Genomic DNA, 24,406 nt, shown 5'->3' on the forward strand with positions numbered 1-24,406 from the left:
TATAAAGAGGTGTACATATTTTCTATTAGCTGTGTTGTGGGGCTTTTTCTGCATCTGTCCAGCGATAAACTGATCTGTGTGAGTGATGTTGTGAAGCCTGGGCAGTCATCAGTGAAATGATGAGCGAGGGGGCGGAAGGACGGAAAGGCTCTCTCATGGATGGGCTTCACCAGACGGCGAGCCATCCGCGGAAAGGCGGGACCGTCCAAGTTGGAGGGACCGTGTTTAGACCGAGGAGCACCGAGGGAGCTGAGAGCAGGGGGAGTGGTGGACGGGGATGACGCCATGAACATCACCGCCTTTCTCCGAGGTCAAGCAGAAATGCCTCGGAAAAACGCAGTGGCATTTTCGGATTGGGGGGGCGTGTTTTTCTTTCTCTCCTCTTCCCATAGGCTGGAATGTTTACATTCCAGAGGAGAGAAAGAAAGTAAAAAACACGCCCCCGAATCTGAAAAAGACGGGGCTTAAACGGACAGACGCCCCTCTCCTCCAATGGCTGGCCTCCATTTAGGAAGCCAGCCAATGGAGAAGAGGGGCGGGTTCAAGCCCCGTACTAAAAAACATTAAATCTCGTGAGCGAGACTGCGCAAGCGCAGCCTTCGCTAGCCGAGACCTAAAAAAGGCTCGGTACAAAATGTAAAAGCAGCAACTGCCAGGCTCAATGCATAATGTAAACGCAGCATTTGTCACAGAAAAGTGATGCTTCCTTTAACAAGACATCACCCAAAGAAAAAAGGAGTGCACACAAATCCACGATAATTAAAGAATGTGGAAAACTACATGTCAGCAGGTAGGTCTCCAACCTTTTCTGTAGTGAGAGCTACTTCTGCTCAAGGAAAGTCTGCCCGAGCTACTAGCAAATTTTATAACTGTACAATAGTGACTATACAATGACCACCCTAAGCAGGATTATCAGTAGTTACCACCCAAGTATTCCAAGTGCGGGTAACAACAGAAATGCCGGGAAAAAGTTCAACAATATAAAATACCTCCACCTGACTTATGAAGTAACATTCAAATCTTAACATGCCCTATGGCACAAAGGACATAAATACAGCAGTAGATCTCCCCAGCTCAGCTTGAATTATCATTCATCAATTTCTGAAAATGCTATTTTCTATCATATACCACTTTCCACTGTGGGTGAACAAACTCAATTTTCCAGGAGAAAACCCATTTTTGAAAACAAAAACTGCCTTTAAAATATCAGTTTTCAGATTTTAGGAAATGCACGGTCCCAAAACAACAGCTTGTCATTTTCATAAAGTACTCCCATATACAAATGCCTCATATGGACAGACTACTTTGAATACCCAGGTATTACAGTCTTGTGCCAGGGATGCTCACTACAGCACCACAGATGTCTGCATTATGCCAGTAATGCCTACCATTATACTACGGCCACAGTTGTACAAAGGCTGGAAACCATAAGGGTCAGGGCAGAGACCATATATCAGTCATGACCATTATTATGCCAGGAATAGGTTAATGTAGGCCAGTCATGCTCCTAGTATGTAAATGATGGCTGCCAGTATGCCACAGCTAGACCAAAAATACCCAAAATAGTCAAGGATGACCATTATTATGCCATTGGCACCATTATGCCAGGAACGAGCACAATTATGTCACAGATAACACCTTTATGATGGGGACTAGCATACACATTTGGTGGTCCTTGACACCAGGCATAGCTTTCAGGAAGCAATAGTGTTTATTATGGACGCACATAAATGCTGAGGAGTTTCCTAATTTTCTCTGGTCTGGATCATGCCCTGGTCTCACTAGGTCTTGAGCTGATCATACATCCAACTGACACATTTTCACTCTGACTCCTGCAGTCCCGCACTTTGGTGGTTCAGCACTGATTACTGCTCAGGTTACTGCTGTAATACTTCTTTTATGGTCCACTGTTCACACACGTTGTGTCCAATACAGCAGGGACTACAACATGGTCAATCTCCTTGTGGGTTAGTTATATTGATATTGAATACAGACTGCCAAGTGGCAGACACTATGGGCTGATAAAGTGTGTGTCTGAGTGTTAGTATGAGCTACTGCCAACGTTTCGTCTGGCTGTCACTCTAAGGGTCTTAAAATGAGCAGTCCTGTCTTTAATAGGCATCTACTCTGTGAATTTGAAACTAGGCTTGACTTCCCCTCTGAGAGCTACTTTGAAGGTACTGGCGAGCTACCAGTAGCTCCCGAGCTACTCGTTGGAGACCCCTGATCTAAAACATCAAAAGGCAGGAGGAATTAGACATGCTGACCAAACAGAAGCATGCATTTATAAAAGGCACAAACGAGAACAAATTATAAAAGTAGGTGGGGCTTCAAGTCACAGTGTATATTACATCATGCCTCACAGAGCAGCATATGCACTGCCCAGGCTCGACCTTAAAATAGTACAACACAGTATAGTTCAACTCAAATAAAATAAGTCATAAATCAGAGCATGGATGTCATTTGGGAATAGTCAAGGGTCGCAGCTGTGACCTCTAGCTTGCTCCCTGTTACTCATGGCACTTCCTTTATGGCCCCTGGCTCCAGAGGGGATAAAGTTTTGCCATGATACCCCCAAATGACATCCATGAATTGAGAGGTCAGACTGACATTGTATAACCTCCTAAAGATCAGGGGAGATTGAGTCCAACACCCTCTGGAAAAAGGCTTCTTTTATATTGCAAAATACAATCAGAGCCAAACATACAATACATTTGCGCAAGAGTGGCAGGGTTTGAACCAATCAGGTTTTAAAGAAAGAATGATACAGTTTCTGAAATCACAGTATTGAACACTATCCCGCAGATTCACATACATTTAAATTCCTTTTTTATTTAGTTTTTTTGAAAGTGCACAAAATACAGGGTAATGACAATCAAAGCATACAGGAATTTCGCCAAGACAGAAGTTATACCAAGAGGGTAACCCGTTCGCATCTACAGCAGAAGCTTGTGAAGTATCGGTAAGTCCATGGCTTCTAGAGCAAAATTTACAAACGGTATAATCAGATGAAACACTGAATGAGGGCCTGTGCATAAAGAACTTAAACTGTGGCAAACGAGCAGTGGGTGGGGGAGCACTGGGGCAGGAGAGAACACCCTGGCAGGTAGGTTAAGGATCAAGATTCTGAGGTGCTCGGGTGACCGAGTGAGTCTGAGGAGCCAAACGACAAGGCTAAGAGAAGTGATGCAGTCAGTCAATCTGGTGATGGAGGAATAAGGCTCCAGATTAGGGCTTAGAAGGTGGGTCAAGAGGTTCTCTGGGAGGACTGGAGTAGAATTCTCCCATAGCTATTCCAGGGCGGGGCGTGGCCAGGGTTCGAATGCAGGCGGACGTGTGAGCCTGCTGCTCCGCCGGAGCCCAGCCGAAAATCCTGAAATAAGTGCCAAAAACGGCTCCCCAGAACAGCGTGCATCGGACCGCTGGGCTGGCATTGCAAAGAAGAGCACTTTGAGGTGCGATGAAGGGTTGCTGAAGGCGGCGGAGCGGGAGCCGGCCGAGGGCTGCGGCCCGTCACGGAAGGGAGACAAGATGGCGGCTGCAGAGCCTCTCGGAGCCTGATCGGGCGGTCGCTGGTCCGCGCATCTGCGGGAGAAGAGGGCTGAGGATGGTGGTAGGCGTGAGCTGCTCCGGAGCCGCAGGGCACTGCGGTGACATAGAGAGGAGGCACCTGGGCGATAACAAGAGCCGAGAGGAGCCCGGGCTTGGGGCGCGAACCGGCGGCGGCGACTGAGAGGCTGGTGGCGGCGGCGGCTTGGGCACCGGCGCTGGACGAAAGAGTTGCTCGAGGAAGTCAGTGATGTGTGCGGGGAGCTGGCTCTGAGAGGTGTCAGCTCGGCATATCCTGGAGACGGAGCTGAGGCTTACGACGGCCCACTGCGGAACACTTTCTCTCCCCCCCTGGCCCTGGAGGAAGGCGCGAAAGTTGACAGGGGGGAGCCGGTGTGGTAGCTGACTGGAGAGTGGCAGTAGCGGGGAGGAGACCGCAGCTATAGATAGCAAGGAGGGGAGTCCCGGCTCGGATCGCATTGCACAGAGGAGCGAGGAGGACCCTCTGCTGCACCGGGGCCCTGATCGGCGCCCGGCCCTGTGCGCAAGAAACTAGCGCTGGCAGTATGGCGAGGCGCTGAGGGACTCAGAGACGCTCGCCAGGGTGCAGTGACAAGCTGCCACTTGAGCCTCGACAGCCCGGCGGCCCAGGGTAGCAAATTTATTGCGAACAGCGCAGAGAGAGGGGCTAGATCTGGAACATTGAGTCCTGCAGAGTGAATGGGCCTGAGCGCGGTTCCTCTACGGACTGGACGGCGATGAGTGGGCTGGACGGCGCTAGGAGGGGAAACGAGCTGCACGTGCAGGAATTGTACCGGTAATGAGAAGGGGGCCTCGGGAAGGATTGCTACGGTGGAACGTACTGCATCGCTGGAGACCACGACTAGCACCAGGAGTTGGCAGGATAGACCGTCACGATTCGACCTGATATCTGCAGGACCACGCTAACTGCGGAGACGGGGTAACGAGACGGGGGTCCTAAGGGCATGATGGGGAAAACCCGACACAGACTGGGCGGGGGGCAGTCGGCCCGGGACAAAGAAGCGAGCTCGTCGGCAGAGCAGGTAATACAGCCGACACCAACTGATTGCCTCCCGCAACAGCAAGTCGACCAGATCTTGCAAGCCATAACAACCACGCGAGAAACGCTGCAGGCGGATATAGCACACGTAACACAGAGTTTGGGGTTACTAAGAGCGGATCACAGCAAGCTGGTGGACAGAGTGAAAACGGCTGAAACAGCCCTGGAAGGCATGGAACCGACTACTAAGGCATTAACGGCCCAAATGAAAGAAGTGCAGAATCGGATACATACGCTGGAACAGAGAGCGGAAGATGCAGAAGGGAGAAATCGGCGAAGTAACATTCGCATGGTGGGATTCCTGGAAGGAGTCGAGGGAAAGAGCATGCTGGAATACTTGGAAACCTGGCTGAAAACTGAAGTAGCACCGGAAGGCCTGACCCCCTTCTACACGCTGGAAAGAGCGCATAGAGTACCGGCGAGACCGCTAGCGCCGGGGCGCCCACCCAGACCGGTGATCGCTAAGTTGCTGCATTATAAAGACAGAGACTGGCTATTGGCCCAGGCGCGCAGGAAGGGGCCGTACACAGTGGACAATGCTTCTGTAACAATATTCCCAGACATGGGAAGTACAGCGTAAACGGGCATCATACCTGGCGGTCAAAAAGGCGCTGCGTGAAGAGGGACTGCAGTATGCCCTAATGTATCCGGCGAACTTAAAAATCCTGGTCGACAATAAGTCCTACTTTCACAGCAGTCCGGAGGATGCATGGGACTGGCTAGAGCGTTATAAAGCAGGAGTTGAGCAACCAACTCACGAAGGAAGGGTGGTCCCAACACAGCCTAAACCCAGACGAACTCCAAAGTATTGGAAACGACGAACGGGATCCCCACGGCCGACAGTGCGACAAGCGGAAAAGGAGAGATCGGCAGCGGTAGAGGCGGTAGCGGCGCTATCCAAGACAGGGATGGATTCGCAGAGCGACAAAGGGGACTCGGAGCTGGGCACAGACGGATCGGACTCGGATGCTTCAAGGGCGGACAGTGTGCGGCTGCCACATTTGACGGCGAGGACGGCTGATGAGCTTGTGGACTTATGATTAGCTACTCCTGAACATTTGAGGCTGACTCCTGCTGAACTGGTCTGTATATTGCTGGATGGGGAGGACATAGCTTACTAAAGGCTGGGGTTCGGCGGGTGCGGGGCAAACTGGGCCTCTTTGGACCTTTGCGCCTACCCCCATTGTCATAGGGTGTTTGAGATTCCTTGGGGGTCTGAGCACTCTGGTTACTTCATTAGTTTGGATGGGTGTTCAGTTTGGGGCATCTGTCCTGGGGAGGGGGAGTTAGGGTGTGTTTAGTTTTGTTCACGGGTATCAGAGGGGAACCAGTGTGCTCCAGATGACGCGGCAGATTGATGGGGATAGGAGATAAGATAACGGCCTCCATCCCTGCCTTTAAGTGCATAACCTGGAATGTCCGGGGACTCCACACTATGACCTGGCGCCATCAGGTGCATGCCTACCTGGTGCGCAGGGGAGCACATGTTGCTCTCTTACAAGAGACGCACCTCACGATGGCAGAGGGAAGGGCGCTCCAGCGCAGATGGCGAGGGCAGGTATATTACACTACCTATTCGGCATACGCAAGAGGTACGCTGGTGTGGATCAGGGCGGGAGTACCATTCCAACTGCTGCACAAGATGATTGATCCGGAGGGGCGCTATGTTCTGCTGGCGGGGTGCCTGAACGGGGTAGATGTCATGATAGGGAGTATCTACGCCCCAAATGTTGAACAAGGAAGTTTCTTTGACCGCCTGTCTGGAGCCATGGCTGCGCACGCGCCGGGCTCGTTGCTTCTAGGGGGTGATTTCAACTCAGTGTTGAATGTAACCATAGACAGGTCTCACCCGCCGCTGCTTGAGTCGGCGAGTGCGAGACTTGCAGATAAGAGGCAGAGATGGCAGTCAAATTGGAACTTAGTAGATATATGGCGGGAACAGCACCAGCAAGAGCGAGATTATTCATATTATTCGGGTCTGCATGATTTGCATGTTAGGCTAGATGCGATGCTGGGAACGTCTGATGTCTGTATTAAGGTGCAACACAGTGAATACTTGGCCAAAACATTATCAGATCATAACCCCCTGCTGATCCACTTGGGATGGCACAAAGAACGGGCGTTGATTCCAACTTAGCGATTGTGCCCTGAAATACTAGAAGACCCGGTATTCCGGGACGAGCTCCAGTAGGGGATCACCCATTATTTTAATGAAAATGAAAATACAGCGACAACAATAGCGACAGAATGGGAGGCATTCAAGTCAGTAGTCCGAGGGATATGTATTTCTAAGAAGGTGGGGTTACGGAAAACCTTGCTCGATGATATCCAGAGGGCGGACGAGCGGTTGCGAGAAGCAGAGAAGTGTAGTCATACAGTGGAGAGGGGTCACAAAGAGGTGTCGGGAGCGAGGGAAGAGGTAGCGCGGCAAGTTGAAAGGCTCAGGGCGTTTGATTATAAAGCATATAATGCGCGAATGCATGACGAGGGGGACAAAACGGGTAAGCTCTTAGCGTGGCTTGTTGCTCCTGATAATAGAGGCGCGCAAATCTTGGGGCTCCGAACTACGGCAGCTACGATGGAATATACCCAACGGGGAATAAACGATATGTTCGCGAGCTATTATGCAACGCTGTATAGTAGCCTGGGGGCAGCAGATGTTGCAGAAATGGAGAGTTATTTTGCTGGGTTGGTTTGGCTCCAGTTGGAGGAGGAACATTCACTAGCATTGGGACAAGAGATATAGTTAGGGGAAATCCGGTCAGCAATTAAGCACATGGCCCGAAATAAGACCCCGGGAGTTGATGGGCTACCAATCGAGTTCTATGCCACATTTGTGGACATACTGGTGCCCCGGCTGCAAGCGCTGTATAAACAGGCCTGGATGGCGGGAGCGCTGCCAACCACTACTCGGGAGGCCATTATAATTCCGATTCTAAAACCAGTCAAAGACCCTGCTGAGCTAGCAGCGTATAGGCCACTGTCAATGTTAACGGTGGATTATAAAATATTAAGCAGGATACTGGCGACGCGACTGCTCCCTTATATGGCCTCCCTAGTCCACAGTGACCAGGGGGGGTTTATCCCCAAAAGGAATACGGCCGGCAATATTAGACGTCTCCTGCGTGTCTTAGAGGAACAACGAGACACTACACCGGGAGCAGCGGTACTGGCTGTAGATATTGAAAAGGCCTTTGACAGCCTAGAATGGTCTTTTTTACATTATGTGATGGGGAAAATGAGAATAGGAGACTACTATGCGAGATGTACTCGGATTCTCTATAATGGGGCCATGGCTAGAGTGAGAACGAGCACGATAATTTCTTGGGCGTATAAAGTAGAGCGAGGGACGAGACAGGGCTGCTCTCTCTCCCCGCTGCTATTTGCTATAGCGATAGAACCATTAGTCATGCTAGCGCGCACGGGAGAGCAGTACCGGGGCCTAGCACTGCAGGAGGATGTGCAATACATTTCGCTGTATGCAGATGACCTCTTAATGTTTTTGGAGGACACCGGAGAGGCTCTAACAGCGGCAAAGCACTTGATGACCGGCTATGGGAATAGATCGGGGCTGCGGGTCAATTGGTTCAAGACTTGTCTATTCCCGGTGAAACCGAACCTGCCGGCGCTGCCCCAGGTGCAAGGGGTCCGATGGGAGTCACAGTGCCTGCCCTATTTGGGAGTCCTCATTTATCATACACAGGACGGGCTCCTGGAAGGCAACATTAGTCGGGCAATCCGAGGAGTCAAGGGGAGTATGGAGTTCTGGACTACCTTGAAGATGTCGGTAGCAGGGAGGGTGGCCTTGTTAAAAATGGTAGTGTTACCGAGACTGTTATATTATTTTAGGACCCTCCCAATATGGATACCTGGGGCGATGTTCAGGCAGTTAAAAGCGATGGTGGGAGATTTCTTATGGGGGACTGGTAGGAGACGGGTTGCTCTGGATACAATGATGCACCCCAGGGCGGCGGGGGGTTGGGCAGTGCCTGACTTTGAAAGGTACTATCTGGCAGCCCAACTCCAGTGGTTCACACAGGCAGTGGCAGCGACGTTTCGAGGGCCCTGCCCAGGCAATAACTGCTGGATACCGCGGCATGTGCTCTCCTATATCTTGCTGGGGCAGAGACTACGTAGAGATACGATTACGAATGAGGAGAGAACACTGCAGCGTTGCTGGGTCAGGAGTAATAAGAAGCATGGAGTGGAGCGCCCCTACGCACCCGAGCTCCCGATAGGGGCATGTACAGCGTTACCCCACGGAGGAGATTGGTCTGCTCTGGGGGATTGGGAGGAGAAGGGAGTATTTATGGTGGGCGACCTCTATGAAGACGGTGCCTTACTGCCGTTCTCGAGTTTACGAGATAGATATGACCTGCCGCGGGGACACTACTTATTGCACGCGGCGCTGGTAGCGGCGATCCAACGCAGGTGGAAGACGGGGCTGACAGAACCAGAGACGTCGTTAATCTGCCAATATGTAGCTATGGCGGCTGGCACGTTCAAGGCCGTCACGTGCCTTAACAGGAGAATGGAACAGGAGGGGAGGCAACCGATGGATCGACTAAAGGAGAAGTGGGAGCAGGACCTAGAGAGGGACATCCCGGAAGCTACTTGGCCTAAACTAGTGGAAAGGGCATGGAAGAGTACACAGAACGCTAGGTTCCAGCTAATACAATTTTACGTGTTACATAGGGCATATATGACCCCGAAGCATATTAAGCAGTTCTTTAGGGTGGAAAAGGCTGGCTGCCCTAGATGTGGGACAGAAGATGCGGACTTTCGGCATATGCTGTGGTCCTGCCCGAATCTGACAGTATATTGGGGAGAAGTAATTACGGCACTGGAGTTGACAACGGAGCGAACACTTAACAAGGACATGAATTCGTATAATTCAACATATCAAACTTGTAATAACAGGAGACATTATGATAATACAAGTGATCAAGGTTCTTGAGAGATAATGATTTAACACAATAACATTCATAAGAGACACCATCTTAATACAATGTAGCCATACACATATCCCATTCAGAGACTATCAGGTGGCGGTGAAGACAAATCATCTCTTCCCTGTGAAGGGTCACAGCTTTAGCCCAAGCCCAAGGTTTTTCCACTGCATGGTAATAGTGTGTTACGCTAGGAGCAGGGCTATGTCCAGGAAGCAGGAAGCTGTTCTACATTTTTCTGTTTATTAAGGACCAAGGCCCTGGTTTCCCAGGTGTATAACCCATTAATGCCTGTAACAGCAGAGAGTTTCTGCGTCACCTCAGCCCAGTGTATATTCGGTGGAGGGCAATGCCTCCAAACATGCTTGAAGTCCAGTCAAGAGGTGCAAGTGTCTGGGGCATCAGGAAAGATCCTATCTATCCTTATTTTGGGGAGAGTTGTGCCCTCTGTAATATGTAAAATTGAATGAGTTTAAATTGAGAGTTCCTGAAAATCTTCCAGGCTATTCTAAGGCCCTGGACTACTCTTTATTATTCAGGGATCCCACAGCTTCACATAATGCAGTTCCCATCCCTGGTTCCCGTCCCTGTAGGGCCCCCTAAGTTTCCTCACCACCGCACTTTTAATGGCGGGCTCACCGCAATTGAAAGTGAGGCTGTCAGGAAATTCCTAATATGCTTGGTCACAGCTCTTGCTGCTCCGGTGAGGGCTTACATGTAGATGGTCCACAGCCAGAAAATCCTGCCCCCTCCCAGTGAAGCCCCTGCATACTCTCACACTCCCCCACGCACCATTGCCTCAATGTGATAGCCGGGCAGTGGAGGAGTTCAGAGGCAAGACACTGCTTCTGGGCCAAGCCAGCCCCACAGGGGGCAGAGGTAAGAATAGCCCAACAAATGGAGCAACACCTTGCACCCAGTAAGGCCGATTTTTACACTTACCACCATTCGTCCGCCCAACATAGCCTGAAGTGCAATGGCCTGGCAGGGCAGGAATAAAGTAGAGGCCATTAAAAAATACAGCCCAAGTTTCGTCCATCGTCCAATGCCCCACTGCTTGCCTTCACAATCCGAACCTGATTCTATGTCAGTCCACGGAGGCTCAGATTATGCTTCTCTTTACTTTACTGGAAAAACAGCAGCCAATGAAAACTTTCAACTGGCATACCCCCGGAAGGACAACCCCCTCCATAGTATGCACCAATCATGTATTACATCAACCTATAAAATTTCCGTGACGTAGCACCACTTCCTCTTTCTTTGCTGCTGCAGCAGCGAGTCAAGTGTTTTCGTCTTCTTATTGTAGGTTAATGTATGTGTGAGAGTACCGCTGGTTGGTACTGCTAAGTTTGTCAGTGCACAGAAGGATACCCTGGAGGCGATCTTAGGTGCTTGATGTGAGGATATTTATTACAATAATAATTAAGGGAACACAAGAAAGCAGTCCGATGTGCCAATGTCTCTCAAGACCGTCAGCTGTTTCTTCCTTGGTTTGGGGATGGAATAGTGACAAGGAACCACTGGAGTTTAGGCAAGAAGATGGCAAGGAAATGATACAGTTCACAGTCACTGGTGGTGGTTTCCTTTTTGTTGTTTTTCGTCTCTGCCTGGCTGGGCTCCTCGAGGTGCAGCAGGAGATGGATACCAGTCATGGATGTCCCAGGGGAAAAGCAAAACAATAAAAAGAAAACAGGATCAGACCTCTGTTTTGGGTCACACACAAAAGAGGGGGTAAACAAAGTGCTCCCATCACCAGTCCGTCCCTATGGTGTAGTGCCTAGGTGTCAGGGAACGTTTTAGTGACTGGGGGTAGTGTGGCCCTTGACCCCTGCCCATCAACCCTGTAACGAGAAGAACCCAGTCCTGGGCACTTGCCTGTACCCACGACCCTCCTGGGCCGTGGGGTTGGAAGTCGCAGCCACTCCTCCCGAGGTGGGAGTGCTGAACTTACTCGCGTTGCTCCCAGAGCGGTCGTCACAGTACTGCTCCTCCTCGCTCCTGGAAGGTACGTCCTTGGGTACCGTCTCTTCTGCGGTATCTTCCTTCTTGCTGATTCCGGCCCCCTCTCCCTCAGTCTCCGTCCAGTTCTCGCTCTCCTCCGCTCTGCCTTCATTCGCCTCTGCTCCTTCTTCCCGCCGCGCAGACGACCCGAACGCGGTCGTCTTTTTTCTTAAGGCCACGCCTGACTGTCCTCTGATTGGTGCGATGCTGGCAATGACCGCTTGGTCCGCTGGACCGTCAACCCGACTTCCTGTTTTCCAGACGGCGGCCGCCATGTTGGAAGAGTCAGGCGGTTCGCGCCGTATCAGAGGGGAACCCTCACACGGCCTCCCCTCCAGGAATGGACGCTGGGGCCATTCAGACACCGGGCATCGGGACAGGAAGTCAACGTTTGTCTGTAGCCTTCTCAGGGCATGTATGGTGCGAAAGGAAATGGGCTGCAAGGCAAGGAACCAACAGAGAACCTTAGGATTTGAATCTTTGTTCTGAGACAACCAGGTTAAAGGAGCATGATCAGTTAACAACAGGAATTGTTGTCCTAACAAGTAATATTGGAGGGCTTCTATGGCCCATTTGATAGCTAAGCATTCCTGTTCTATGGTGGCATAACGTGTCTCCCTAGGGAACAACTTGTGGCTTAGGAACAGGATAGGGCGAAGATACCCTTCCTCATCAGGCTGAGAGAGAACCGCGCCAAGGCCCCTACCCGAGGCATCTGTTTGAAGCACAAAGGTCTTCTGGTAGTCGGGACATACAAGGACAGGTGCTTTGCTTATGGCGTCTTTGAGTTGGGTAAAGCTATGCTCCTGTGAAGGTGACCAGTGAAGGGGTTTCCCTGACATGGTTGTTGTGAGAAGGTCAGTGAGGGGGCTTGCAAGGGTCGAAAAATGTGGGATGAAGCGGCGATAATACCCTATAAGCCCAAGGAAGGGACAAACCTCTTTCTTTGTGGTGGGACGGGGAATTCTGGCTATCGCTTCTAATTTGTCAATCTGTGGCCTGATTTGTCCAGCTTGGATATCGTATCCAAGATAACGAATACTGTCTGTACCCATCGTAGTTTTCTTGGGGTTGATGGTAAGACCTGCTTTCTTGAGTGTCTGTAGGACCATTTGAAGTTGTACATGGTGTGTCTCCCAGTCAGGGCTATGGACAACAATGTCGTCTAGATACGCCATTGCATATGTCTGATGTGTACATAGCAAGACGTCCATCAACCTTTGGAATGTTGCTGGGGCCCCGTGTAGTCCAAAGGGAAGGACTTTGAAGTGGAATAGACCAGAGGGGGTAGAGAAGGCTGTTTTTTCTCACGAGTCTGGGGACATCGGAATCTGCCAGTAGCCTTTGGTGAGGTCGATTGTAGACATCACCCTGGCGTCTCCTAGACGGTCTATAAGTTCATCTACTCGGGGCATTGGGTAGGCGTCGAATTTTGAAACGGAATTCAGTTGCCTGAAGTCTATACAAAACCTGATGCTACCATCAGGTTTGGGGACTAGAACGATTGGGGAGGACCATGCACTGTGGGAGGGTTCTATTATTTCTACTTTTAGCATCGCTTGTATCTCTTGGTCTACGGCCTGTCTCCTGGCTGCGGGTATGCGATATGGCCTCAACCTAATGGGCTTCCCTTGTGCTGTGTCTATGTGGTGTTCGACCAGGTCTGTACGTCCTGGTATGCCTAACAGGTCCTCCGAAAACGAAGAGCACAAGGACAACATTTGTTGTCTCTGTTTTTCTGTCAGTTGGGGACCTATATGTACGGAGTCGGTCTGTTCGGGTGTTGAGGCAACCGAAGGGATCACCAGGGGCCTATCCAGGGCGATGTGATGAATGGAGGCACTTTTGCGAGGCGGTGTTGGCATCGGCCCCTCCTAGGCTTTCAGAAGATGAATATGGTATGTTTGTCCCGTGTGGTTTTTGTGGGGTACGGCCACTCGGTAAGTTACTGGGGTTACTTTGTCTAAGATTTTGTAGGGCCCTTGCCATGTAGCCAACAGTTTCTTTTCGGTAGAGGGCATCAGTATCAGGACGAGGTCTCCGACCTTAAATGTTCTGGACTTTGTGTTTCTGTCAAACAAACATTTTAGTTGTGTCAGGGCCCTATCCATGTTAGCATGCAACTTCTACCAGAGGGAAACCAAGATGTCTCTTAGCATTGCACTATAGTGTAGTAATGGTTTGCCCTCATCTTCCTCTTCAACCCATTGCTCAACAGCCATATCCAGAAGGGTACGGGGTGGTCTCCCGAACAGCAGTTCTTAGGGGGAAAACCCCGTAGACTTCTGTTTATGTGTCCTGATGGCAAATAAAACCAGAGGTAACTGTCGGTCCCAATCCCTTCCTGTACTTTCTATGGTCTTACGTAGCATGGTCTTAAAAGTTCTATTGTATCTCTCGACCAGGCCATTAGTTTGTGGGTGGGACACAGCAGTTTAGATTTGCTTGATGCCAAACAGGGTACAAATCTGTTTCATGAGCCGGGACATAAACGGTGTACCCTGATCTGTTAGGAGTTCCTGCGGGAACCCCACACAGGAAAAAAAGGAGACCATGGCCTGGGCGATGGCTGTTGTGGTTATACTGGTTAGGGGTATCGCCTCTGGGTACCTAGTGGCGTAGTCCACCAGGGCCAATATGTATTGGTATCCCCATGCTGATGGGAGGAGAGAACCTACAAGGTCCATTCTGACCCGCTGAAACGGGGTGTCGATGATTGGTAACGGCTGGAGAGGGGCTCTGGGAAGGACAGGGTTGTTTACCAACTGACACCGGACACAAGAAGTACAGTACCTCGCCACCTCCTGGTATACCCCAGGCCAATAAAATCTGTGGAGCAGATACTTTAATGTCTGTTCCTTCCTGTAATGACCGCCTCCTGCCTGGTTGTGTGCAAGGTTTATTATGTAGTCGCGAAAGGCTTTGGGTGCCAGTAATTGTTCTTTGGTGTGTCCTTTTTCTCTCATTACCCTGTATAACAGTCCCTTTTTAACACAAAAAGAGGGCCTACCTTCCCTGGGTCGTCCTCTTGTGCGTGATTTCAGACGTGTTGCAATGTCGTGTCATCCCTCTGCGCAGCTCGGAAATTTTGGCTCGGTGCCTGAGGTTCTTCTGGGGAGACAAGAACAGGGGCAGACAACATATCACAGGATTGGCAGTATTTTTCCCTTTCTTCCCTCTTTTTCCTACGGGACTTTATCCTTTTGATTGTGGCTCCTTCTATTCGTGTCTGTGTAAACGGGGCGCTTCCCAACCACCCTGATACGGCTGAGGGGGGAGAAAGAGAGGACAGATAGTCGTGAAAATTGGGAAGGTCGGTTCCCAAGAGAAGGGAGGGTATCACCCCTACTTTTCTCAAGAGTGGTTCCCCGTCTATGGTCAACAGAACCTCTACCAAGGGTACAATTTATTTTCCCCATGGACACAAGTGACCTGTATGTGTTCCTTCTCTAGGTTTTGGGTATCAGGTAAACGTTCCTCACTAATTACCGTGTGATGACATCCCGTGTCCGTTTACCAGTATCTTCTTTTGATACCTCTATGGGGGTTCTCCTACTATGTAAATGCGACCTCGGGTGTAGCCTACGTCCATAGGCTCCTGGGAGGGGCTGGGGAAGGGCACTGACGGGCTATGTGTCCCCACTCTGCACAGTGAAAACATTGGGGCCCCTGTAATGGTTGGGTTCCTACAGGTGGTTTGGATACATGTTTTATTGGGAAGGGAGGGGGCGACTGTCCGAGGTCATTTTGGTTTGGGGCCACAGAGGGTTCGGGGAAGACGCTGGGGTTGGGTTTTGAAGTCAGGAGACCTGTGATAGGCGCATGCGAGGTCGACGGCAACCGTCACTGTGAGATGGGGGTGTTGTTTGACCCATGACCTGGTTTGGGGAGAGAGCACTTCCAGGTATTGCTCCAAATAGATCTTCTCAGTCACATCATCCATGGTCGCAGTGGAGGGTCGGAGCCAGCAATTCCCCAAGTCTCTTATCCTATAATACAAAGTGCGTGGATTGTCCCCTGCTGTCCATTTCTCCTTTCAGAAACGGACCCGGTAATATTCTTGGTCGCACCCCAGTCTTTCTAATATGGCCCGTTTTATCTCTGTATAGGGGGTGATCCTTGCGGGATTGGCGGCCTGGAAGGCAGCTTGTAGCTCGCCAGACAGTAGAGGGGCTATATACTGACCCCATCTCTCTTGGGGCCAGCCGGCTGTAGAGGCGACCCTCTCAAAATGTATAAAGAAAAAGCCTGGGTCGTCCCCTTCCTGATATTTTTGCAGGACAGTACTGGGGACGTTGGAGTGCACCCTTGCGTTTGTTATGGCGTCCGTAAGGCACAGAATGGCTGTGTCTTGGACCTGTTGGTTGGCTGACATAAGGGCATACTGGTCCTTTAGTGCAGTCTGCAATGCTTCGCGTTCACGTTGTGCCATTTTGGTCTGTTCCTCAAATACCAACTGCAGATGACGTTGTCCCTCTACTAATTGGGCTATCATTGCCTCCATCGTGAGGGGTTGTGTCATGCTCTCCAGACACCGGTATCCCACTTCTGACACCACTGTGAGGGTACCGCTGGTTGGTACTGCTAACTTTGTTTGTCAGTGCACAGAAGGATACCCTGGAGGCGATCTTAGGTGCTTGATGTGAGGATATTTATTAAAATAATAATAAAGGGAACAAAATAAAGCAGTCCGATGTGCCAATGTATCTCAAGACCGTCGGCTGCTTCTTCCTTGGTTTGGGGATGGGGTAGTGACATGGAACCATGGGAGTTTAGGCAGGAAGATGGCAAGGAAAAGATACAGTTCACAGTCACTGGTGGTGGTTTCCTTTTTGTTGTTTTTTTTCTGCCTGGCTGGGCTCCTTGAGGTGCAGCAGGAGATGGATACCGGTCGTGGATGTCCCAGGGGAAAAGCAAAACAATTTTAAAAAAACAGGATCAGGCCGCCGTTTTGGGTCACACACAAAAGAGGGGGTAAACAAAGTGCTCCCATCACCAGTGCGTCCCTATGGTGTAGTGCCTCGGTGTCAGGGAACGTTTTAGTGACTGGGGGTAGTGTGGCCCTTGACCCCTGCCCACCAACCCCATAACGAGAAGAACCCAGTCCTGGGCACTTGCCTGTACCCACGACCCTCCTGGGCCATGGGGTTGGAAGTCGCAGCCTCTCCTCCCGAGGTGGGAGTGCTGGACTTACTCGCGTTGCTCCCAGAGCCGCCGTCACAGTACTGCTCCTCCTCGCTCCTGGAAAGTACACCCTTGGGTACCGTCTCTTCTGCTGTATCTTCCTTCTTGCTGGTTCTGGCCCCCTCTCCGTCAGTCTCAGTCCCGTTCTTGCTCTCCTCCACTCCGCCTTCATTCGCCTCTGCTCCTTCTTCCAACCGCGCAGACGACCTGAACGCGGTCGTCTTGTTTCTTAAGGCCCCGTCTGACTGTCCTCCGATTAGTGCGATGCTGGCAATGTCCGCTTGGTCCGCTGGACCGTCAACCCGACTTCCTGTTTGAATGACGGCGGCCGTCATGTTGGAAAAGTCGGGCGGTTAGTGCCGTATCGGAGGGGAACCCTCACAGTATGATGCTTGTGCAGTTTTTTATATCTGCTCGGGGCATTGTGCACGCGGTTTCGCGCACTCCTTATGACGAGTATTGGAGGTCCGGTGCTCCGTGTGGCATGTTTATCTGCATGGAGCGGAAGCGGGACAGACGCGCGCTCCGCGCTTGAGAGGCAGTATGCCTTCAAGTGCCATGCGGTCCGCGCATGCGCGTGCAGCCACGCTGGGGTTTTTCATTCCGATCAATTGCTCGTGCATGCCGGGCCTGTTACTGCGCTACACTCAGTCCCTGTGAACGCCAGACGAGGCACAAAAACGACAAAAGGCACTGCCTTAGGGGGAATAAGGGGTGGCTCCCTCCACTATTATATATAACTTCACTGAATCAAGTTTGAGGTGTTAGTTAGTTATAGGGTGAGTGCATTGCAAAGTCTAGGGACAGATTAGTCAGGATTTTGGACTTCAGTGACATCCCTGGGTCCCCCCCCCCCGAAGTTCCTCCACACCTCCTATTGTAAACGATGGCGTATTACGCCGACGAGGCTGATCAGTGGGCAGAATACAACGAGGATGTAGAATACGAAGAGGTGCCCTACGAGCACCAAATGGAGGAACAATTAGTTGAAGCCCTCGATTCCCACGTCCAGGGTTCAGTGAACAGGGCATTGATTAAGGCTCTGCAACCATTTACACAACCCCAGAAAAATTACGACAAACGTAGATTCAAGGTTTCCCTGGGTGAACCTTTGCATCATCCCTCAGCTGAGGTACTTGCACGGATGGCGGCTAATGTCATTAACTAACATGATTATGGGAGCTCTCTCCCATCTGCTAGCTCCTCCCTGTTGTATCAGGGGGACCACGATGACTCTTCCCCAGCCCTTCCAGACACCACTGACTCCAACCAAGAATTGGAAGCGCCTAAGAGGGCACCGAAAAAGAAGCGCAAGGCGCCTAAAGAAAGCGTTCTTCCCCCCAATAAACACCTGCTCTTCAACCCCAAGAATATTGTGCACCCAAGGTCTAGCGAGGTTTGCGCCACTAAGATCGGAATGTCCCAGGCCGGCCCTACTAGGCAAGGTGGCGGACACCCCGGAGTTGGAACCCAACATGGCCACCTTCCTGAAAACATTCTCAAAAGACCCCAAAAAAGGATTGGATCGAGCATGGAGAGGCTGTCAGGAAAAGCTCCTTGACGTGTCTGGCCCTCTCACGAAGATTCTAGATGCTGCAGTGCAGGCCAAAGACTTCAACACGCCCTTAGATGCGACGGAGATTCTAGAATGGGCACAGAGGGCCCTCTGCTTTTTAGGTAATGCTAATTGTGCCTTATCCACTGAACAATGGCGTTCTTTCTTAATGCGTATTGACCCGCAACTGGTGGACATGGCCTCGACAGAGGCGGGTACCCTGGCGAACGGATTACTCTTTGGAGATAAATTCGTTAAAGAGTTGGGTAAATATGTGGCCACCTTCTCTGCTCTAGACAAGGCCCAGAGCAACATTAAGAAAGTCTTCCATGCTGGCCTTTTTACAAGGTCTGGATGCTTCAGAAGTCGAGCGGCCGGCCGTGGATTCAATCAGACCTCGAGAGGATCGGATTAGAGAGGACGTGGGGGACCCCAACGATCCAACTTTTACCCCACCAGAAATCGTGGGGGTAGAGGCAAAGGCCAGAAGGGAGAATACAGAGGTCACAACGACAGAGACACCTCCTATTCAGGTAAATTTGATTCAGTGGGAAGATGTCAAGGTGAGGGGTCGGATTGCTGGGTTTGTTCACAAGTGGAGAACCCTGACTGGTGATCCTTGGATACTGCAGACGGTTCAAGGTTTTCAGATAGACTTTTACGACACTACCCAACAGACACGCGCACCACATCCACTACATTTTTCCCATGTAGAGAGGTCTTTCATAGACAGCGAAGTGGCATTTCTGATGCAGAAGGGAGCTATTGTGCGAACTACACCACACGATCATGGCTTCACCAGCACGGTGTTTCTTGTCCCCAAAAAAGATCAGGGTTTTCGACTGGTGTTAAACCTCAAAGAGTTCAACTCTTGGGTTGTGTATCGCCACATCAAGATGGAGGGCATACACTTACTTCGAGACCTACTGCTAGAAGGGGATTGGATGGTGCGGCTCGATCTAAAAGACACCTAGTTGGCGGTCCCTATTTTTCCACCACACAGGAGGTTCCTGCAGTTTCAATGGGGAGGTGCATGGTACAAGTACACCGGCCTGCCATTCGGACTCTCGTCTGCCCCTCGGTTTTTAACCAAGCTCCTAAAACCAGTAGTTCCGTTTTTGAAAGAGCGGGGGGTCAGGCTCATCATCTACTTAGACGATATCCTGATAATGGCTCAGAGTGTCACTACAGTTCTTCATCATCTAGCGTGGACGACTCAGCTCCTTCAGGAGTTGGGGTTCATCATCAATTTAGACAAATCCGTTATGACTCTGTCTCAGTCAATGGAGTTCCTGGGGTTCCAGGTGGACTCAGTCTCTGCTCAGCTATTGCTACCTCCCAAGTAACGAATTGCCATCAAGAAAGAGTTGAGGAGAGCGTTGTCTTCTCAGACCATATCATTACGGATGTTGGCCAGGCTGGTGGGTCTGCTAGCCTCGTCCATTCAGGCTATTTTCCCGGGTCCCCTTCACTACAGGGCACTCCAGAGACAGAAAATTCTACACCTACGCAAGGGTCTGAGTTACACAGAACAGATTCTGATAACGCAGGAGGCCAGGAAGGAGATTTCATGGTGGTTAGAGCTCATGGATGCCTGAAATGGCAAGGCCATTTTTGCGTCAGTCCCAGAGATAGTGATCAAATCGGATACCATCAGATGGGCTGGGGAGCCCGGTGTGGGGCAGTGGAGACGGGAGGCCGTTGATCCCAGGAAGAGCGGAGACTCCACATTAATTGTCTGGAACTCTTGGCGGGTTAATTTGCAATTCGAACCCTGTCACCACACAAGGCGAGTTGTTGTATACTGCTCCGGATGGACAATGTCTCAGCAGTACGTTATATCAATCGTCTGGGGAGCACGAGGTCCCGATTACTAGCGGAAATAGCCAAGGACTTCTGGCATTATTGCCTTCTACATCACATTTCGGTGACAGTGGAGTATATCCCAGGCTGCACCAACGTGGTAGCGGACTGGAACTCCTGTTTCCTTCGGTATTCCAGCGATTGGCGTCTTCAACCCAAGATTTTTCATCAGCTGAACGCCAAGTGGGGCCCGTGTACGATAGATCTCTTTGCCTCCAGGCTCAATACACAACTGCCTCAGTTTTACAGTTGGCGGCCGGACACTCTAGTGAGCAACTCGGACGCATTTCTTCAGTCATGGACGACGGGTATGCTGTATGGATTTCCTCCGTTCGTCATGATACAGAGAACGTTGGCACAGATCCGCAGACAGGGTGCGGAGGTGATGTTAATATCTCCGTGTTGGAGAGAACAGGCATGGTTCCCAGCAGCGCTGACACTATCATGTGCACCCCCCGTACGTCTGCTGTCGTTCCCAGAGATTCTGACAGACCCTCTGGGTCAGCCTCTTCCACTCATACTCCACGGTCAGTTGTCCCTCATGGCATGGAGACTTTTCAGAGATGCTGGCAAATGCCAGGAGTTTCGGCGGACACTTTGTTTTTCCTGTCCTGCTACACATAAATGATATGAGTCAGCTTGGCGCAAATGGGTTAGTTGGTGTGCTGCACGACAAGGGGATCCCTTGGGATCCGGTATCCATATGATCGTTAATTTCCTGTCTTAAATGGCAAGTACAGGTTTAGCTTATAGGACGATTAACAATTTCAGATCAGCAATTTCGGCAGGTCATCCTCACGTGGATGGTAAGCCTGTGGGAGAACATCCATTAGTCCGTAAAGTGGTGCGAGGTATCAGGTTGGTAAATCCTCCCAAACCCCGTTATTCAAATTTGTGGGATGTAGATGTGGTATTAGGTTTTCTTCTAAATTGGCCGGCAAATGAGGGTCTCTCACGTAAGCAGTTATCGGCCAAGTTGACACTATTGTTATGTTTAATATCATGTAGACGCATCTCTGATGTTCGCGCTTTGGACATAGCAGGTAGAGTGTTCGCTCCTTCGGGAGTGTCGTTTACTATTTCTAAGCAAACTAAAACCAATTCTAAATGTATTTCTTACCCTGCATTTCCACATCACAGTAAGTTATGTGTAATTCAATGTTTGAAGTGTTATGAGGATTGCACACGAGAATTTAGGACAGATGTGGCAGGACAGTTGTTGATTTCTTTGCAGAAACCTTTTCGCCCAGTCACTGCTGCGACTTTAGCTAGCTGGGTCACTTGGTTGTTGCAGTTGGCAAGTATTGATACTTCGGCCTTTGGCGCTCATTCGTAAGAGAGGCTATGGCCTCTAAGGCTCTGGCTACAGGTTCTCGTTTAGAGGATATCATGACTGCGGCGCATTGGTCTTCTGATTCTACTTTCAAAACGTTTTATCATAAGCCAATTGTAGATGTTACTACTAATGTGGTGGGTCAACTTTAAACTAGCATAATCTGAGCCTCGGTGGACTAACATAGAATAAAAAAAATCTAGCTATCGCGACAAAGAATTTTCAATTCTATTAAGGACATGGAGGCGAGGATTATCCCACCCTTGAAACGGTATGTTATGACATAATCTAGATCTGTTTATTTGTTGATTCTGTGAAAATGACAATTTGTGGTTTATAGTGGGTTTCTTCCCCCCCTTGTTATATTTAGACATACATTTTGTGGATGGTATCTTACGACGTATATTCTCTTTCAGGAGAACAGAGTAAGCCGACTTAAGAGGTCGATGGTGAGCAGAGTCGAGTTCGACGGATGAAGTTCCTGTGGTTGAAATTCGGATTTGAATCGATGACGGAATCGGCGCAGTTCAATGTTTGACGGTCAAGGTCACAGACTGTGTTGAAAAGTTATTCGCAAAAAAAAGAGGAAGTGGTGCTACGTCATGGACATTTTATAGGTTGATGTAATACATGATTGGTGCATACTATGGAGGGGGTTGTCCTTCAGGGGTTATGCCAGTTTAAAGTTTTCATTGGCTGCTGTTTTGCCAGTAAAGTAAAGAGAAGCATAATCCTCACCTCTGTGTCCTTAATAGAATTGAAAATTCTTTGTTGCGATAGCTAGAAAAATGTTTACTCTGTCACGTCAGTGACGGATGAGCCATCCACTGAAATTTAAACCCATGAAATAAAAGGATTTATATTTCGGTAGATGGGAAGTCAGTCACCGTTGTGGAGGAGTAACCCGTCCTCCAAGTTCTAAATCAGGCCCTTAATCTCCCTGTGCAACACAAAATTACGATGGATTAAACCCAGATCTGTGACTGGGGGTGAATGTTTGACAATGTTCAACATTCCATCCATCATCTTTTTGTGTTGCATTTTCACCCTAAGTGTGAAGGGTATGCCCAGACGTGGGTCCCGTGCTCACTGCGCCACTGGAGTCAAGCTATCCTGGCTGATGAGGGCTGAAAGCCTGAAACCGGTCCTAGGATGCTTGGTTCCTGTACAGGGAAGACATGGCGTGGCAGTTCGGTCTGGACTGTTCCCATGAGGCACAGGGTCAAGACTGATTTGCATATGGCTATGTCTGAACTGGGGTGGCGTGGTGAGCAAAATTACGATGGATTAAACCCAGATCTGTGACTGGGGGTGAATGTTTGACAATGGTCAACATTCCGTCCATCATCTTTTTGTGTTGCATTTTCACCCTAAGTGCAAAAGGGTATGCCCAGACGTGGGTCCCGTGCTCACTGCGCCACTGGAGTCAAGCTATCCTGGCTGATGAGGGCTGAAAGCCCGAAACCGGTCCTAGGATGCTTGGTTCCTGTCCAGGGAAGACATGGCCTGGCAGTTCGGTCTGGACTATTCCCATGAGGCACAGGGTCAAGACTGATTTGCATATGGCTATGTCTGAACTGGGGTGGCGTGGTGAGCAAAATAACAATGGATTAAACCCAGATCTGTGACTGGGGGTGAATGTTTGACAATGTTCAACATTCCGTCCATCATCTTTTTGTGTTCCTTAATCTCCCTGTGCCTAAAAAAAAAAAAATGTGCCCTTGTGTAATGTAGCTGGTGCTCATGTAAAGCACTCCAATACCTTTGGGTCTAGTACGCGCAATATATAACTGCAAAAAAAATGCGTTGACACTTCCCCACCTCCTCCTCCACAGGTGAGTTTGGTGCTCTCTATTAGGGCAATAAATCCCTTATAATTTGTATGCTTCATATATCCTTACTTTATACAGTAACTCATCCCCTCCGAGTTGTTTCTTCCCATTCTAGTGTTTGCAGTTCATGCTTTCCAAATATTAATACAAGACTACAATTACCAAAAGGCACACAACAGACTTGCCTGGAAAAGCTATACACAAACAAAAAGCTAGAAATTTGAAAACTTTCCTAGAAACAATGCGTTTCAGAAGCAAGGAAGAGTAATACCTTGCACTGGGGAATGTCTTGTAAGTGTTGACAGTAAGCCAGAAGAGCAAAGGTTTTTCTTTCTTCTATGTCTATCACTCTGCCGTTCTCAGCTACTTTTGTTTGCATCAGTCTTTTTTCCTTCAGTCACTCTTCCGGGTCTGTTCGCCGTTATGGAGAAGGACGCCGCTCCTAAGATGGCGACCGCCGAGGGTCAGGCGCGTTTCGGGCAGTCAGTAAAAGGACTGTTGACCGAGAAGGTAAACACTTGTAGCGTTGACGTCATCGCCCTCACCAAGCAGGTGCTGAAGGGATCGCGGAGCTCTGAGGTGAGTCGCGCAGCGCTATAGCGTGTCACCAGCTGGCGACACTGTATCTTAAGAAGATACGTGCGAAACCATTCACGTGCATAGGCACTGACAGCGGCATTTTAGACACAACTGTGGATGTTAAATGCACGCGCTATTGCATTAACTTTGAAACCACAAAAGATTCTGATTCGCGGTCACTCTCGACTTCCCTTGTTTTTAGGCCCATTTGATTTCTGTACATCATCTTGATTTGTAAATTATAACCGTCATTGCCACTTACCCTGCAGCCCTCCTGTCATGCATTTTTTGTGTGCAATTTTTATAGCGCGGACATGGCACGAAGGCAACAGAGCGCTTTACAACAGTAGCATGATACAAGGGTACAGCAAGCTACAGTTACAATAATTACGTTCAGACATTTGGATCGGTAGTTGCGGCCAGGACAAATGCAGTCCTTGGTTGGACAAGGGAGGTACAAGGTTCAAGTATCGATTAGGA

General features: G+C 49.9%; 2 protein-coding genes across 2 annotated transcripts in view; one reads left to right on the forward strand and one right to left on the reverse strand.

The window, feature by feature from the left end:
* The window catches only part of CYP17A1 (cytochrome P450 family 17 subfamily A member 1), a 282,729-nt gene extending 258,975 nt beyond the window's left edge, over positions 1 to 23,754 (reverse strand). The window contains exon 1 of the mRNA XM_085606579.1: positions 23,619 to 23,754. The gene's annotated coding sequence lies outside the window, so the exon portion shown is untranslated. The remainder of the gene's footprint in view (positions 1 to 23,618) is intronic.
* BORCS7 (BLOC-1 related complex subunit 7) overlaps positions 23,724 to 24,406 on the forward strand; it is a 68,364-nt gene continuing 67,681 nt past the window's right edge. Inside the window, exon 1 of the mRNA XM_085606590.1 lies at positions 23,724 to 23,926. Coding sequence (XP_085462716.1) covers positions 23,771 to 23,926 — 156 coding nt within the window. The 5' untranslated portion in view covers positions 23,724 to 23,770. The remainder of the gene's footprint in view (positions 23,927 to 24,406) is intronic.

Source organism: Triturus cristatus, chromosome 1_2 (assembly GCF_964204655.1).
Source record: "Triturus cristatus chromosome 1_2, aTriCri1.1, whole genome shotgun sequence".
NCBI lineage: Eukaryota > Metazoa > Chordata > Amphibia > Caudata > Salamandridae > Triturus > Triturus cristatus.